The sequence below is a fragment of the Melopsittacus undulatus genome, chromosome 6 (assembly GCF_012275295.1).
Source record: "Melopsittacus undulatus isolate bMelUnd1 chromosome 6, bMelUnd1.mat.Z, whole genome shotgun sequence".
NCBI classification, from domain to species: Eukaryota; Metazoa; Chordata; class Aves; order Psittaciformes; family Psittaculidae; genus Melopsittacus; species Melopsittacus undulatus.
This window is the reverse complement of record NC_047532.1, coordinates 51299331-51316769: the sequence shown is the minus strand read 5'-3', so window position 1 is coordinate 51316769 and position 17439 is coordinate 51299331. Positions and strand designations below refer to the sequence as shown.

Below are 17439 nucleotides of genomic sequence, written 5' to 3'. Positions count from 1 at the left end.
TAAAAGCTAGTTATAGTAGTCTCAGAAAGAAATCCTGTCCAGTCTCTTTACATGAAACAGCACCAGCTGATAAAGACTTCAGAAAGGAGAGTTAGCTGTAACACCCATAATGCAAAGAGCAATGGACAGGAAAAAAGACACAGTCTAAATGCCAAAGTCTAGTTTCCTGTATTCACAAGAAGGAAAACACAGGTTCCCCCTGCCTTTTCCAACTTGCATGTAAAACATTGCTTTTGTAAAGAATACTGAAATAATACAGACATACTCAGCACAGATCTATACCTACTTTGAAATTAAGCCTAGCTTTTAACATGCTGTTTCCAAAAGAGATTTTATTTCTAGTAAACCCAGTCTGCTGGTTTCTAAGATTTACTAAAACAGTCATAACTGGAAGAGTTTACAAATGTAGAAAACGTGTGAACAGGTAACTCCAAAAAGTTCAATTTTTCTTCCCCTATAGATCTACAGAAGATAAACAACTGTACCCACTCTTTTATTTAAGTCACTTTTCATCTGAACACAGATTTACAGAGGAAGTGGGCTTGTTTCTGTCTCAGTTCCTGAGGAGGTTAAATAAATTGTTAATCTGTTCCTCCTCAACGTTGTTGAAGGCATCACAGAAGTATCTGACAGTGACAGATAAAAAATAGCAAGCTATTATAATATCTACTATTCAGTGAGTACCAACACAGAGACGACATGTCTTATCGTCTGAGTGATACCATACGGCGTAGTGTTTCCTGGCACATCCATTCAGTGAGACACACGTAAGAAAGAAATCAAATATTCAGCACCAATAGTTATAATTCTTCCAAGATTTTCATTATTTCATTATGAAGCAGTGCTCCTGCACTACACAACATGGTGACACATTTTTACTATCAATAGATGCTCATTTACTAGCACAAAGTCATTCACATTTTAAAAGGTTTTTAAAAATTCCCATCAGTCTTCATTATCACAGATAGTTTCACAAAATGATGACAGAAGTTATTTTATACAGAGCTCTGAAAGCAATAGTTGATAAATAAAGGCCAAGGAATGATCATATCTAGCTTTCAATTCCTAATTCTTCCACTGTGCTTCTCTGTGGTCCTGTGAAAGGTAGTTTCACTTTGATATTAGCTATGTTGGAAAACATTTAATTTTATATGTAAAACTGACAATCAGTTGCACTCCTTTATATTCAGTCCTGATCACAGAATGGCAGCTTGGTAGTCAGACTAGTAATTTTTGTAACAAGACTACGTAGTTACTGACACTAAACCAAATATACAAATATCTTTACCAGCCCAGAAAAGGCAGAATGTTGTAGGCGGTTTTATATACTCCTTAAAAGGAGAGAAGCACAATCCTTAAGCATTTAGGGGGCCTATAAGGATGCTGAGGAGGGACTCTTCATTAGGAACTGTAGTGATAGGACAAGGGGTAACTGGTTCAAACTTAAACAGGGACAGTTTAGATTGGATATAAGGAGGAAGTTCTTTACTGTGAGGGTGATGAGGCACTGGAATGGGTTGCCCAAGGAAGTTGTGAATGCTCCATCCCTGGCAGTGTTCAAGGCCAGGTTGGGCAGAGCCTTGGGTAACATGATTTAGTCTGAGGTGTCCCTGCCCATGGCAGGGGGGCTGGAACTGGATGAGCTTAAGGTCCTTTCCAACCCTAACTATTCTATGATTCTATGATTCTCTGATTCTATTTTGCATTATCAAGAACTGCACACAAAAATAGCCAGATCAACATAAAATGGAAGTTATCAACAGTGCCTAAAAATTCTAGGATAATAATAGAGTTCTGAACCTCCTTTAGTTTTGCAGTACTATATATATAAAAATAGTTGGCATTTTTTAAGAAAAAAAAATATTAAAAAATGCTTGCAAATTGTCTGCCAACTTGTCTAGTTTTTTTTCTCTTCTAAATGCCTGAGGTCACTTAGTGCTTTTAAAACACACACTTTAAATTTTAAATTGAACATTTTAAAATGCAAAATGAAATAAATTGTCAACTCTTTGATAGTCAGTTGTTGTACTGGGGACAGCTCTAAGTGACAGGAGCTTTACCTAGATGGGTCTCTACTTCTGAGCATGACTTTAAATAAATAATTTTAAATGGAACAAAAAGAGACAGCAAAACAGAACAGGCTCACGAAGTGTTCAATAACATAATGTCATATTGAATGCTAAGATTGACAAGTTGAAATACAACTCTGAATTTGATCGACAAAGTCATTCTTCAATGCAAGCATATAAGAAAGGGTGAAGAGACAAATGAAGTGGCTGAAACAGGCACCTAAAAGGAACATTGCAGAAAGATCTTCAGCTAATGCTGACATGTTAAAATTTATCTCTATAGCCAGGCTCAAAGCCAAGCAGTCTGCTGTAATCACACGAAAATCTTCAAATGGATGAACAGGTCTGTGTTTTTATTACAGGCACCATGGAGTATCTGCCTGCAAGCCCAAAATTTTCTTCAACTTTCTGTCAAACGAAAGACAAAGAATTCCAAAGTATTTCATTTCTAGATGAGAACTGCTGGTAGATTAAAGAACTCTATCACAGAGGGGCTATAGGAATTCCCAAATCTGTATGAATTTAAATAAAATTATTCATTCTAAGTCATTATGTGAGAATGATGAAAAAACCCTGACTGTAAGGGCAAGCACTTTTATAGATTTAAAAAACTTCTCCATAGAAGTTAACTCTAGTCATAAATTTAGCTACTTTTTCATTGGACATGCTCTTATCCAGGAGGTCCACACCCCGTCTAGCGCTACTCTTCCACCATGCAAGAAAACATGCCTCCCTGGTAAGCTGTGAAAGTACAAGATTTCCAACGAGTATTCTTCCTCTCTGGACAGAGTTACAGGACATCTGCATGTACCATTTCACTCTTCCAGCTGCAGTCAAAACCTAAAGAAGCAGCCAATACAAAACCTCTTGCTTCACAAAAAGTTGTTTAGCCATATTAAAGTATTTTTACAGGGACCAGAGAATTTCACTTGGAATGAATTGTTGGTAGCAGCTATACAGCAATGGTTTTAAACTTTTTTTTTTTTCCTAATATTTTTCTTTCATAAAAGACTTATATAGGATGTAAACATTTTGCCAACAGACAGGACAGGGATGTGGAGAAAGCACAGTCAGGAAGTAAGTTGAAGGCTATTTAAAATTCATCCATATCTATGACAAATTAATGAGAAGGCTGGAAGTTTCTTTTTAAAAACATAAGAGAGTTCACTTCAAAGGTTTTTTGAAGATTTTCTTTTTTTTCCAGAAGAATATGTTCCACTGTTAGCAGCTGCAACTCCTTTTTCTCCTTCCAGTTTCTGGAATTACAGGCATGCTGTTTGTTCAGAGATAAAGTGAAGAACAATTTAATGCAGACAAAAATTATTTTTTGACTGCTCCATTACTCCTTCTGGAGGCCGACCAGACAGACAGCTTTACAATATGATTTCAGTCCTCCATTAAGGAACTGTTTCTTTCTTATTCAGTCTATGGCCATATGCCTTCAGATTTTATTTTCCTGCTATGAGATTTTGATAAGATTTTAGTCTATGCTCCTCCCACAAATTCTCAGAAGTGCCTGCTCCTTTAGACTGGTTGACTCCTGGATCTTAGGAGCAGCTTTCTGATAGTCTACACTGCTGCCTCAGTATGTTGTCTACACATTGCCCTACTGTTTCTCAAGATGTCTGTATGTATCTTCTCACTTGAAATCAATTTTCTTACCATTTCTGTTTTATTTTTAGCTGTTGTAAAAGAAGCTTCCTTAGTTTCATGTGACTATCCTCCACAAATTCTAACAAGTTTCCCTTCCTTTAGCAGGCTCTAGTGTTGCACTCTCTCACTTTCTCCTTGAATTCTTTCATCTTCTTTCCCAGAGTTATTCCTTCAGACACGCCAAGAAAAATATTGCCAGATGTGAGATGAATGCAAATGATTTAAGAGTTGTTTTTCTTTTATTTTAAAAATTAAATCTATATTAAGCATGACATAAAGACTTCTTCAGCTTATTCCGTCATCAAGCTTAATATAATAAAAAGTGCAAAAGCTTTAGACAGGAAATAACTATGTGGCTATCACAATAATCACAATTATGACACAAGGTTCTGTACTTCTTGACAAATGATCTCTTAAAATGGTCATTTCTGAATGCAGTTCTACATCAAGACCAGAATGAAGCAATAAACTGAGCTGAAAACGAATTATCAAATCCACACCAGAAGCCCGTTCTGAAAATTAACACTAACTCTAACAGTTCACAAGTGATCAAGAGATTGTGTTAATCTACTGCATGATCAAAGAAGAGGACAAAGAGCAGAAAAACTAGCCTTTCTGCCTTTTCTGTTAGCTTACTTAAAACAATCAAGACATTGTGTAAGAAATAGTACTCATATATTTATATGGAAATGTGTGATCATTTCAACATTACTACTACCTTTCATGCTCACTTGGATCCCTGGCAGTATTACCTCTTTTTGATAACTGAGCACCAGCATGTAGAAGAATCAATACTCTTTAGGAAAAAAATTACTGAGTTATGAGTGGTGGACAATATCTGTTTAACAATTAATGCTATTGAGGCACAGGCAGCAAACCTAAAAATTCACAAGTAAAACAGTTCACAATAAAAATTAAAATGAACTAGCATCAACAGTGATTCATACTCATGAAGCCCTTCACATTTAAAATTGTCAACTATTTTATTTATTTCTATTTTTTTTATGTTTGTGACCCATATAAATCAAGAGGAGGAAATCAGTGGCATGTTCAAAACCAGGTTTAATTCCGTGGATGCCCTGACTTCCTAGTAACAAAAGGAAGCACTAGTATATTACAAAATAAGCATTCCAGACTATTAACCTAATTGGCCTATTTTTTTTTTCAATTAAGTCCAGATACAAATGCTATACAGAAATATACCATTTTGTATCTGGAGTAATGTGTTTCTTAGTTGGAATAGTAGGGCAAAAAAAACAAAAGGGAAGAGCACCTTTCAATTGTGCTGTTTGACACTTCTTACTATTTGCTTAATATCAGACCAGCAAAGCAAGATGAAATATTCTTACTGTCTTTGGGCACTCTGAATCACACAAACTGAAAAGCTTTTCCTCTAAACACCTGCTAGGCCTTTACTGCTAGGTGTCCTGCAGAAAACAAAACTCCTAACTTTGAATAAATTATTTAACAAATTAAATGAAGAACAGATGTGTGCATCAGATATTCTTAATAAGATCTCTTAGCAAAGAATGAGACAATCCAGAATTCTAATTTTAAAACTAAACCAGCATTTCACTGAACATCATTTCATCGATATAACCATGGTTTCTACATAATTCAGTCACACATTTCAAAATTAAACAGAAAATTGCTTCAATGAAACAAAAAAAGAAGAAACATTTGTTGAATGGAGGAAGGGCTTTCTGATTCAAGGTGGTTTTACCTCACAAAGTAGTAAGTCGATGATGTGGAAGACCATGCAGAGTGGAAATTTGGCAGTAAAAAGAGTGAGGAACCACTGGGAGGCATACATATGAGCTTCCAAATTGAGGTCTGAGAAATGGCCATACAAGTCTGGTAACTGCTCCTAGAGTAAAGGAAAAAAAAATAAAACCTTCAGTATTACTCATTAATCTGTGTTCTTCATCTACACTGCCAGTAAGTACCAGCTTGCTAAACACTGAAAAATACAACAAAGTGAAATCCTGGTTTCTTTTGAGCAATGAAAATACGTTTCTTCATCAATTTCAGTGCCCATGGTTACAGGATTTTTTTAGTAAGATATCCACTGTGGATTCTATCACGGTATCAAATAATATACTAGATTATGTTGAGAAATTACAAATTTTTTCAACAGTTAAAAGGCAGTTGTGAAATCTGCATCATACATAGGGCGTATTTTTAAGTTATTCCTTCGCTGTGTCTCTCTATAAATGCTTCTGCTACAAAAACCAAACACAAAGCACATAACTCCATCAGAAAATTTCTCTAACTAGGGCCATATATAAGCAACACAAAATACTGTTAAACCTACTGTAAATGGGTGATATATTCATATTCTGTTAACAAAGTAAAAATCTTTGTTAATGTATGTAAATATGGAGAAGACCATATGCTGAAGTAACAAATTAATTAGTACATAATTCTACTCCATCAAGAAGGAAATACACACAATTTGACATCTGAAAAAAAAATCATTAAATTCATGGTGGTCTGTTTTGTTTGGTTTTACTATCTCTCATAGAAGCAGATATGGTCATCTATGATAACTGACTTCAGTAGCTGGTTTCCACAATGCTAATAGAAGTGCAGGTCAAAGCTTCATGAACTGTTAGTAGCTTGTTACTAGTTAGAATAACAATGTGGAAAACTTGCGGCCATTTATTTATGTTAAATTACTCTATGAAATAATTCCTTCTGAAAAAAGAACAATGTACTTAAGACACAGTAAAAATCTACAAAATTATCTACACTTGATTTGTATTTCATAAGCATCAGGATGTCCTGATTTGCCTGACCTCTGAACCATTGACATAATTTACAGAAAGTAGGATACTGACAGATGGCAGTCCAAAAGATATGCTGGCCTTAATAGAACAATCAATATCATGATTTACGAAGAGAGAAAACAGAGAGGAGGAAAAAACAGATACCCGTTCTGCTTGGATACGAAGACTGGCAGCAAGACTGGTATATGAAAGACAAAACAAATCAGAAATAAATCTGACTCACAATGTTTGGATCCAGTTATTAAACTTCCCTCCTTTAGTTCTACCCTACCTCTAGAAGGAGATGGGTTTCATTGTCTAGTAGCTTATGTAAGCAAAGCAGTAATGTCTTCTCCCTGCCAGTATCTCCATTTCTAAAAGTAGAAGAATTTGTTACCCAGGTCCCACCTGCATTAACTTCTCCAGCTGGAAAAATTTGCAATGGAGATCTTCAAAGTTATTTCTGTAGAGGTCCCTCAAGCCATAGTCATACATTATTTTCACAAATACACAGAACGCCTGCTCCTCCGGCATCTGTTTGGAAAAATACACAAACATCGTTTTAAAAACTAAGCTGCGGCTGAAAATGCCTTATATAAATACACACGCTTAAATACCTTACTCATGATGAATTCAGAACCAGGGATATAATTTTCAGCAAAGCACTCAATGTAGACTTAAACAATCAAAATCTCAGGGGGACTGTTTTCCTTGATGAGCATCTTAATCTGGTTCTGCAACACCTTCTCTTCAGAAAATGTGGGAGCATATCATGTATGTATACTTCCCTACAACAGCACAACTGCCATTGGTATTCTTTATGCCAAACAGATATGAGAACAAGTACACCACTCTCAGCAACAGAATAACAAAAAAAAGAGAAGAAAGAAACAAAATAAAAAGAACTCAAGATAGTGATTTCCACTGAGACCTGGTTAAAGGGAAAAATTCAGAAGAACTATGGCAGCACCAACCCTTAGAGAGAATAATGCTTATCTACATTCATCCAAACTCCAGGACATCAAAACTCTCTGAAATCAAGTTTCCCAGAATGAATAGAGAAATTAGATATTTTGGCTTCAGAACCTACTTGTGAACTCAGGAGGGCTGATCCCGTCTATTAACATTGTGACTTTTTCAGAAGCCTTATCTCCTTAATCTCTATTTAATTTTGAATAAAATTTATCATCCAACAGAGTTTTAGAAGGTGGTTCTAAAAGACAAGCTATGTGAGCCACTTTAAAGTTACATTTGTTGGCTTGAGCCTATTGAACACTGAATTTGTAGGAAGCCTTGTGTCATGAAATCTCCACTTCAAATGTCCCCACTTCCCCTATGCCTTCAGGTAACACAATAATAGGGCACAAGCACTAAGTCACTGCGACCCCAGATCAGGTTTTCAATCACATTAAAAACAACCTTTCTTTTGCAGGCACCAGATCGTAACAAATGAAAACAATTATTAAGTATAAAGAATGACAACTCTAGACCTTTTAGTATATTCACTCATTCAGCCTTTTGCCAACCCCTTATCAAATATCGGCAACAGATAAAAGCTCAGTATTTCCTTCAAAGAGAATTTTAGTCTCTTGATATTAACCTCCAGGGTTTCTTCTATTATGTTCAGCCTATGATTATGACCTGTCTCCAAGGCTGTGGGCAAACACCTTTATTTTCACTTTCAGACATTATAAATGGAGGTAACTAGTTAGCATAAAGAACTACCAGATCAGCTGCTAGCTACCCATCCAGACTATATTTGCCTAGGACAAGTGCTTAGGAATTTCAAAGCTCTTTATCAAAATTTTAGCTGCATGGAATGTTCCCCACTGACATCAGATAAAAGCTGCAGACAAAGCAGAAAGAATAAATGGTTTTACCCTGACCAAAAAGATTGAATCTGCTCTAACAGTAAGATGAATGCAAATTTCAGGTTTTTTAGCAAAATAACTATTATTTCTAATAAAATGACAGCTGCTCATGCACAAGCACACCTACCTTGCATGCTCAATCAAGACACTCGTGCATTGATAACCATTCCTTCCCCAAGACAGGGAAAGGGAGTAGGAAGAGAGGTTAGTACTAGGCTAAAATCATTTACAGGCAGAGGCGACTGAATCCTCACTCTCAGTGATAGAGGTTCTCCAATATTACCAACCCCAAGAATTCAAAATCGTAACTCAGGTTTTAATTTCTTATTTTATTTAAGAAAAACACATTGTTTTGGGCATTTCCATTCTGATTTGTAACATTTAGATATTTACCTCTTATTGTCTTTTCTTTGGATTCATAAAAGCCAGAAACTTAGTTTTTTTTTAAATTTAATTTTAGCTTTTCACACTGCAATCACAGAATATTTTGGGGTGGAAGGGACCTTCAAAGGTCATCTAGTCCAACACTCTTGCCATGACTAGGGACACCCTGAACTAGATCAGACTGGCTTTTTGCAATGACTCCAAAAAGTAGACAACAAGGGAAAAAAAGAAGTCAAATACTGTGAGACTTACAGAAAAATAATTAGAGTTGGCAACACTGTCCCCTTGTGATTAGAAGTTACCTGCTGACCTTGGACTGGAATTTCATCAAAGCAGCAAAATCACAAAAATCCAGGATGGAGGTTCAGGCTACCCAACCATCCCTGAAAGATAACTACACCGAAGAGAAACTGTCCCAGAAAAAAGGGGAAAGGAAGGAGTCTAGACAGCCATGCAAAGATAGAAGAGTTAGAGAGTTTTGCAAGCATTCACAGCATACACACTTGTTGGAGAATTTGAGAAAAACAAGAGTTTGAGGACATCCTGGGAAGCTCCCAACTTACATGTGCTCATTGAGACTGCTCCCCTTCCCCCCTTTCTCTGATTATTTCAGTTTAATATCCTATTATGAAAGCAAATGTTATAAAGGGCATATTAAAAGGAGTATAATTGTCATTTACACTTTTAAGTGTACAGGGCGATCTTTTCTAACTCCAGAAACACTAGAAACAGAGGTGATTATAACAATGACAGAATACAACTGAAAGTAGCTAAGTATTAGTCAAATGTTAAGAATGTGACACCCACTCATTTCAAAACTACACTGACATTGAAAATGGCTTATTCTTCCAGTGGAACTTAAAAATGCTTCTTTAGGTAAAAAGTTAATTGCAAAATAACTGATAAAGTAATTTGCAGTCTATCTGGAATTGTAATAATGTGACTAATTCAGGTTTATCCTTAAAGAATTTAAAGCTTCTCTGTAACACTGTCACTGTGTATCGTGCTCCTTAAGTCTTCAAGCAGTCACACATCTCACTAGGAATTACAATTTAAATTAATCTGAATTTGAGTTCTCAGTGCCTTAGGAAGTGTATGTGTAACATATATACCACCAACAGCTGGCTCAAAACCATAATCTGAAAATTATTTGAACCATGAATAATAATTTATTAATTAAAGCCTGACAGAAAAAGCAGGTAAGAGCCTGAGTAAGAGTAAGCCTAATACACGCACTACTTGAATCTGCTGCCTTTCCACTGTTACATCAAAGTGTCTTGCAAATATAAAAATTGTGTATTTATCTATCTCTATACATACACACACATGTATATATAGCAAACAACAGATCAAAGTTGGTACAGTTTTTGGTTACAGGCTAAAATGTCAAGGTTAAAACTCAGCTTTCATTCAAAAGGTATTATAAAATGTGCCTAGAAGAAATCTGTCACTGAAAATTTATGAGACTGCTTGCTCTGGTTAGTGACTCTGAAAATATCTCCTGAAGTTAAATTCCCCATAAACACAAAGTTCACCTATGTGACAACTAAATTAAAATATTAATATGTAACAGATCAGTTTCAGGTTTTGACACATAAGTACTTGACAATTTAATGGATTTATCCTACATAAAGGAAATTACATTCATCAAGATAGAAGCCATTAGTCATTACTTGCCAAAAAGCTACAAGAGGAAAACGAACACAGACAAATAAGCAACAGTAAATATCTGTCAAATACCATGTTACAGTACTACTTATTTCAAAGCTCCTTTGGTTTCAAATATCAAAGCTTTCATTTTGCAATTAACTCACATGAAGTAGAAGCACAGCTGCAAGGAAAGACTGTCCCTGGCAGTAGCCAATGTCTTCATCATAGACAGAGTATGCCTAGAAAAAAATAGAAGTCAATATATATTTAAAATACACATAGGCATTATCAAAATGTGTTCAATAAATAAAATATTCAGAATATGCAATACTATGCAGGCTAAAACAGTAAAGGGAGTGAAACTGTAACCAGCTTTGCTTCGGCTTTCAGAGCATTTAAGGAAACATTTATAGGTCACCCTCAATCTTCCATAGCTGCCACATATGTAAATATGTTTATATTTTTAACAGCATGAAAGGAGTTGGATGCAATTTTCCTTCACCTAAATCGAGGATAATTCTGCTGAGTTGAGTAATGATACAGCTTTAATAATACAAGAAATACGAATCAAATCCATGTTAGTTTGTGTTGTGGGGAGCATGACTGTCTGGTTTTGGAAAAACAAGTTCTGACATCATGAAAGTATAGGACCTGAGGTTGTCAGATAACCAACAATAACTACTCTAGCCAGAAAATTTCAACAGAAACTGGTTTTCCATGTCCTTGTTATGTTGAAGAAGGAACAAGTTTCATTTTCCTACAGAATGACATAATTTTTTTTTAATTCTTAAAAAAAAAGAAAAGAAAAAAACCCCAAACCTAAATTAACCAACCTTTCCTTCCCCCTTTTCTGAGACATGCAGACAGATACTGTTTTGAACAAGATGTAGGAGGATGTTAAGAATTCGAGAAAACTTGAATAAGTATAAGCAGCAGGACTGACATCAGAGAGAGAAACATCCCGAGAGAATAAGCAATGGACTAGGGTTACAGCCAGGGAAAACAAAAGGACAAGGGCAGAGTTATAGGGAAGAACAAGCCACATGAATCAGAAAATCCACTCTGCCTTCACAGCACCTCCAAGACTATTTACAGATAAGAACTGGAACACCATGCTTATATTCTTAAGTCTTGGATAAAAACATGATTGCAAATTCACTGAACAAAAGCACAGAGAGGCTGTGAATAAACAATGTCAGGTATGCTGGGGAGCCAAACCCACCTGGCTATCGTATGATAATACAAAATTGGCTAAGCTTCCTCTTCAAAAAATAAGAAGAATTGTGACTCCAAAAGAGATGCAACTGCTTTCCAGCCAACAGAATTAACATACTTGCAAATAATTTCCAACAGAAATGTTGAAATAGAGGCCAGAAAATTTCTGAAGTATTTAAACCACTTGTTTTAATTTGACATAAAAAATATAGAATTCTGTAATGATTCCTAAAGATGAGATTTCTGTAAAGAATATAACTTAAGTATTCCTTGAAAGTTGTTTATAAACAAGTCATCTATACATGTCCTAATACATTTGTAGCTTTGTGAAAACTGAACTATGTCTTACAGGCCTTTGTCATTTGTCTATATTCTTCACCATTCTTTTGAATCAGATGGGATTAGTGAGAATCTGATTCAAAAGAATCCCAAAATCCATTGCTCAGTTTCAATAGTCAGGGAAATACAAGACAACTGATCCCATAAAGTACTGAAAAAGAAATAATAAAAATTTGAAAGAACCATTAGAGCTCAGTTCAGCTCTGGGGCCTCCAGTGTAAGAAGAATATGGACCTGTTGGAGCAGGTGCAGAGGAGGGCTATGAAGATGATCAGAGAGCTGGAGCACATTTCCTATGGAAACAAGCTGAGATAGTTGGGGTTGTTCATCCTGGAGATTAGAACGATCTGGAGAGACTTTAAAGCAGTCTTCTAAGTACCTAAAGCGGGCCTACAAGAAAGCCGGAGAGGGACTTATTACAAGCACATGTAGTGACAGGATAAGGGGGAATAGCTTTAAGCTGAAAGAGGCCAGAATCAGCCTAGATATTGCAAAAAAAATCTTCACTGTGAGCATGGTGAGACACTAGCACAGGCTGCCCAGAGAAGCTGTGGCTGCCCCATCCCTGGCAATGTTTAAGACAAAACTGGATGAGGCTTTGAGCAACCTGGTCTAGTGGAAGCTGTCCCTGCCTGTGGCAAGGGGATTGGAACTAGATGATCTTTAAGGTCCCTTAGAACACAATTCTACAATTGCAATCTACTTACTAGTTTAAACCTGCTCTAAGTACAAAAATAAAATATAAAATGTAACTCCAGAAATGTACATTAGCAGATACAAAACTTTGAATTGAAAACAGAAAAAAAAGCATGCTCTCCTGGAAACATTTAATTTAAAATTAATATTTAGCTACTAAGCCCTGAATTAACAGAAAATACTTTCAACACTTAAATCAATATTGCATATGGCCAATCAGAACCATCCACTGGTTAATTATTATCATCATGAGTGTTTATCCCCTTATTCCCAAAATCTATTACTTTATGGATGCCTAGTATTTTATTTCTATAGCATTCCTGAAAAATGTATTATTTCAGCTTTTGAAAGGAGAGCTCTATTGGAAAAAGATATGCAGCACTATAAATAATAAATTTGACTTATGATTTCTTCATGATATATAACAACACTTTTACTTTACATAGAAAAAAAATCCAGGCTAAAAAATGTACAGTAAATTATGAAGACATGAGAAGCATTATTAGCACAGTAAATAACAATTTGCTGAAAACTGCAATAAATTAACCCAAACAAGTTTCAATATAACTATTTGAGAAAACACGTTGGAACAAACTGCCTCCAAAGCTGACATGTATCAAAAAAAACAGAAAGTTATCAGAATAAGATGATACTCCTTTTGAGATTCTGAATGATGTTGAAACAATGGCAGAAGAGGGAAAATTATGAGGGTGCAAGAAAATCCTCACTCTGCATGTTAAATATAAAAATATGCATCAAAAGAAGCATGACCAGCAGGTCAAAGGAGGTGATCCTGCCCCTCTACTCTGCTGTCGTGAGACCTCACCTGGAGTATTCTGTGCAGTTCTGGTGTCCTCAACATAAAAAGGACATGGAACTGTTGGAACAAGTCCAGAGGAGGGTCACAAGGATGATCAGGGACTGGAGCACCTCCCGTATGAAGACAGGCTGAGAAAGTTGGGGCTGTTCAGCCTGGAGAATAGAGGCTGCATGGAGACCTCATAGCAGCCTTCCAGTATCTGAAGGGGGCCTACAGGGATGCTGGGGAGGGACTATTCATTAGGGGCTGTAGTGATAGGACAAGGGGTAACGGGTTGAAACATAAACAGCAGAGGTTTAGATTGGATATAAGGAAGAAATTCTTTACTGTTAGGGTGGTGAGGTACTGGAATGGGTTGCCCAGGGAGGTAGAGAATGCTCCATCCCTGGCAGTGTTCAAGACCAGGTTGGATGAAGCCCTGGGTGATATGGTTTAGTGTGAGGTGTCCCTGCCCATGGCAGGGGGGTTGGAACTAGATGATCTTAAGGTCCTTTCCAACCCTAACTATTCTATGATTCTATGAAGGACAACCAAGAACTGTTCCAGTAATCAACTTCCTAAACACATTAAACCTAGTAATCAATCTGTTTGAAGCACATCCAGAGCAGGAAGACAAAGCCTCTATTAGGAAAATATATGATCAAGGTAGAAAAGTTGTATTTAAACTATAGCAGAAAATCCATGTGAACTTTTCTTGTGTCTGTTTTATTACAGAAGAATCACAGGGGTTGTTGTCCTGCTTGGACCATTTTTAAGAAGGGATGTGTTCAAAGATCTCTGAGTATCGGAAGAGATGATAAATTAAAAGTAATAAAAATACTAAAAATTTATTAAGAACAGGCAGTGATCACCCCAAAAGGTTGGGGGGGTGGGGGGAAGGGGGCTTCTGGAAGTAAACAGGTAAATCATTCATTGTCTCATTAAATCAGAAGATGAATAACTTAAAATATTTGTAAAAAGAGGCGATCCACAGAACTACAAATCAGTACATACTTGATAATTATCTTTTTTTTTAAATAACATTCAAATTGATTAGTGGACACAGATATATATAGTATATATCAAGAGAAAAATGCTCCATAAAAGGATGGCATCGTTAAGAAATCTTTGAAGCAATCAAAAATCATGAAAAAAAATATTAACTGCTTGATTTGCTTGCTCTTCAAAATTATTTTCCACTAGGTCCTTCTGCAAAATCTGATCTTCACAAGCAGCTGTTATCAGATATTTGGATACTTCAGTTCTGCATGAGAATTAGATCAAACAGAAAGATTCTGTTGTTAAGTCAAAGCATTGTAATCCTGGCAACTAAAGATTTTATTTTTTAATGAAGTCTCTAAAATCTACATGATTTCATTGTATTTGCCCAAAGCAAAGAAATTTTTGAGGCTCTATGCATATTACATTTATAATTATACTTTTTTAGTTTTACGTAACCTCTGGGACTTGATATTTCTGAAATACAATGTCATTAACCAAAATATTCTCAAAACTAAGCATGCTGCCTACAGATACCACCATAATATATTATTAACAAAAGATCTAAGATTAATTATTTAACATTCATCCTTTTAAGGGACTGGGGAACATTAGCTTCGTCTTTCCACATGAAATACAAAACAAAAGCAAAATCCTAAATCCTCTATTTCCACTGCAGTCACTGTAACTTTGTAATTTCAAGAGAATGGGATTTTCCTCATGACAACCTGTGACAATGCTGCAGTCTTTAAAGTTATTATTTTCTTAAGCTCTTCGAGAATTTTCAATCACAATTCTCTAGTTAATTGAGTTTTTAAATATTCTCTGTCTCATAAATGGGACTTAATGAAGATTCTGACTTGACGCCTGATTTCATTCATTTTAACTACGGGAACATCTCACAGAATAAAACATCTATGTAATAGTTATCTGTCTTTTGAAGAGAAGAACTACTATGCAGTTATTTGTACATCATTAGAAAATGAATAATAATGAGTCTCTTCAAATAAAACTGCTGATAGAGAACAGCCTGTTGGGAAAGTGCATGAAGAATTCAGAGATGCACAGAAATTCTTCTTTAAAATAATTAATGAAGGAAAAACTCTAAGATCAGAATCTTCTGTAGACAGAAAAATTCCAAGTAGCAACTAAAGACAAATGAAAAGTTTGCTGATTGGAATTTAAAACCTCATATTTTTTTTTTCTGCAACTACTGTGTATGAGTCCCAGCAGCTTTAAAAAAGGAAGAGAATACATTTGAAATTCCAGACTGAAATCTTCTTCATGATTTTGCATCCTCACAAGCATGAAAATTATAGCTTTTACTTATGGAAAATTCTAATGTACTTAAAACAACAAAATGCAAAACACTAACTATCAAATAAAAGCTTACAATCACATTGTCCATTTTCCTTAACCATAGTAACTCAATGACATTGGAAACTAAACATTACAACTACATCAGAAACCAGAGAGCTCATAAAAAAAATTCTGTAGTGTCTGCTTCATAGAAAGGTCATTTCCAGAGCTTACATTTCCCCACATACACTTTGCAGCAATGCAGAGAGAAGAGCAGAGGCTCTACAGATCTCCACCTCTCATCTGCAATAACAGTATCTCTCTTGTCAGCAATGTTTCCTGGCACAGGAAACGCTCACTTCTTTGCAACAGGCACACTGGCACAATACTTGTTAACAGCCATAGGAGATATCCAGCATCTGTGTCCCAGGAAAAACGAAAATGTAACAGAAATTGAATACAAGTTTTTTTGGGTGGAGAATTACAAGCATGATTTGCTCTCATTACTTTTTTTTGTGTCACTATCAAAACAATGGATATGATCTTGGGAATCTACTCAATGTTTGTTACAGGCATACATCTGTGCAGAATTCCATTTTACTACAGTTAAAAGACTTACACGGTGTCGGAAAAACAGACTATCTCAGGAAAACATTCATATTTTGGTGCAGACTTTTTACTGAACAAGGTATTTTATGACACACTTGGTTGCTGGATAATTTTAGTGATTGTATAATTTAAAACTCTGTAAATCAATTTATTATAAGGCTAACAGCCTGTAAGTAATAATATTCCTAAGACTGCAGCATTTAGGATCTATCACATTATACAAGGAATTTCTCTGTTAACCGAAAACTCTATTTTTATAAATTACTCATAATTGAGTATCAGAGAGAGGCACATGTATGCTATACAATATGCCTTCTCCACAGCTATAAGGGCTGAGAGAATGTAGAAATCTTCACATTTATTCAGGCAGGCTTCTGAACATACTAAAGCCTTTACTCTCCTGCCAGCATTCAAGATTCACAATCCTGACCTTTTCACTAGTAAAGTCTCAGTAGAAATATGCAAGAACAGTACTACTGCTTCCTTGCTGACCACAGATGCACAAAGAAGGAACCTTATTAATATGTAAATGGAGGAAGGCAAGGTAACATGAATAATCCTTTGCATGAGACAAGACAATAATATTTACTAAAATTACTCTTCAAGGAAGAGAAAGAAAATAATTAAAAAAAAAGAAGAATCATTCGTAACTATTTCCATTTGTGCTCCTATGTTTATTCTAAAATTGGCAAACACACTCCTGTAGGAAAGAGAGATCTGCTCTCTGACAAATAATTAAACCAACTTCAATAAATATGGAAACTTCCCATTTATAAATCTGAGGAGATACTAAGGACTGAAAAATATGGAAGAACTCGTGCACGCTGAGAAGAGGTGAACATCTGAAAAAAAAAGATGCAATGAAATTGAAATTCAAATGTAAGTAAAAGAATGAAAGTTAGACAAACAGCTTAAAGGACAGCACTAAGCAGCAGTTCTGCCATGCTGAAGGATGAGCCAAAGAATAAACCATCATTTGCAGCTTATCCTGGTATAGAAGCCACTGGTCACAGAAAAGGGATTCGAAGACATTTTCACATTCAGCATATACAGCAAAGAAAGCAGAAAAAAAACCCCAAATCCCAGAA

General features: G+C 35.7%; 1 protein-coding gene across 5 annotated transcripts in view; it reads right to left on the bottom strand.

Moving 5' to 3' along the window:
* RABGAP1L (RAB GTPase activating protein 1 like) overlaps window positions 1-17439 on the bottom strand; it is a 249794-nt gene that overhangs the window by 88054 nt on the left and 144301 nt on the right. For all 5 annotated transcript variants that reach the window (XM_031049980.2, XM_031049979.2, XM_005150184.4 and 2 more), the window contains 3 exons: window positions 10560-10634; window positions 6899-7024; window positions 5446-5589 (listed from right to left, as the gene is read on the bottom strand). In XM_031049980.2, the coding sequence (XP_030905840.1) occupies window positions 5446-5589; window positions 6899-7024; window positions 10560-10634 (345 nt within the window). The remainder of the gene's footprint in view (window positions 1-5445; window positions 5590-6898; window positions 7025-10559; window positions 10635-17439) is intronic.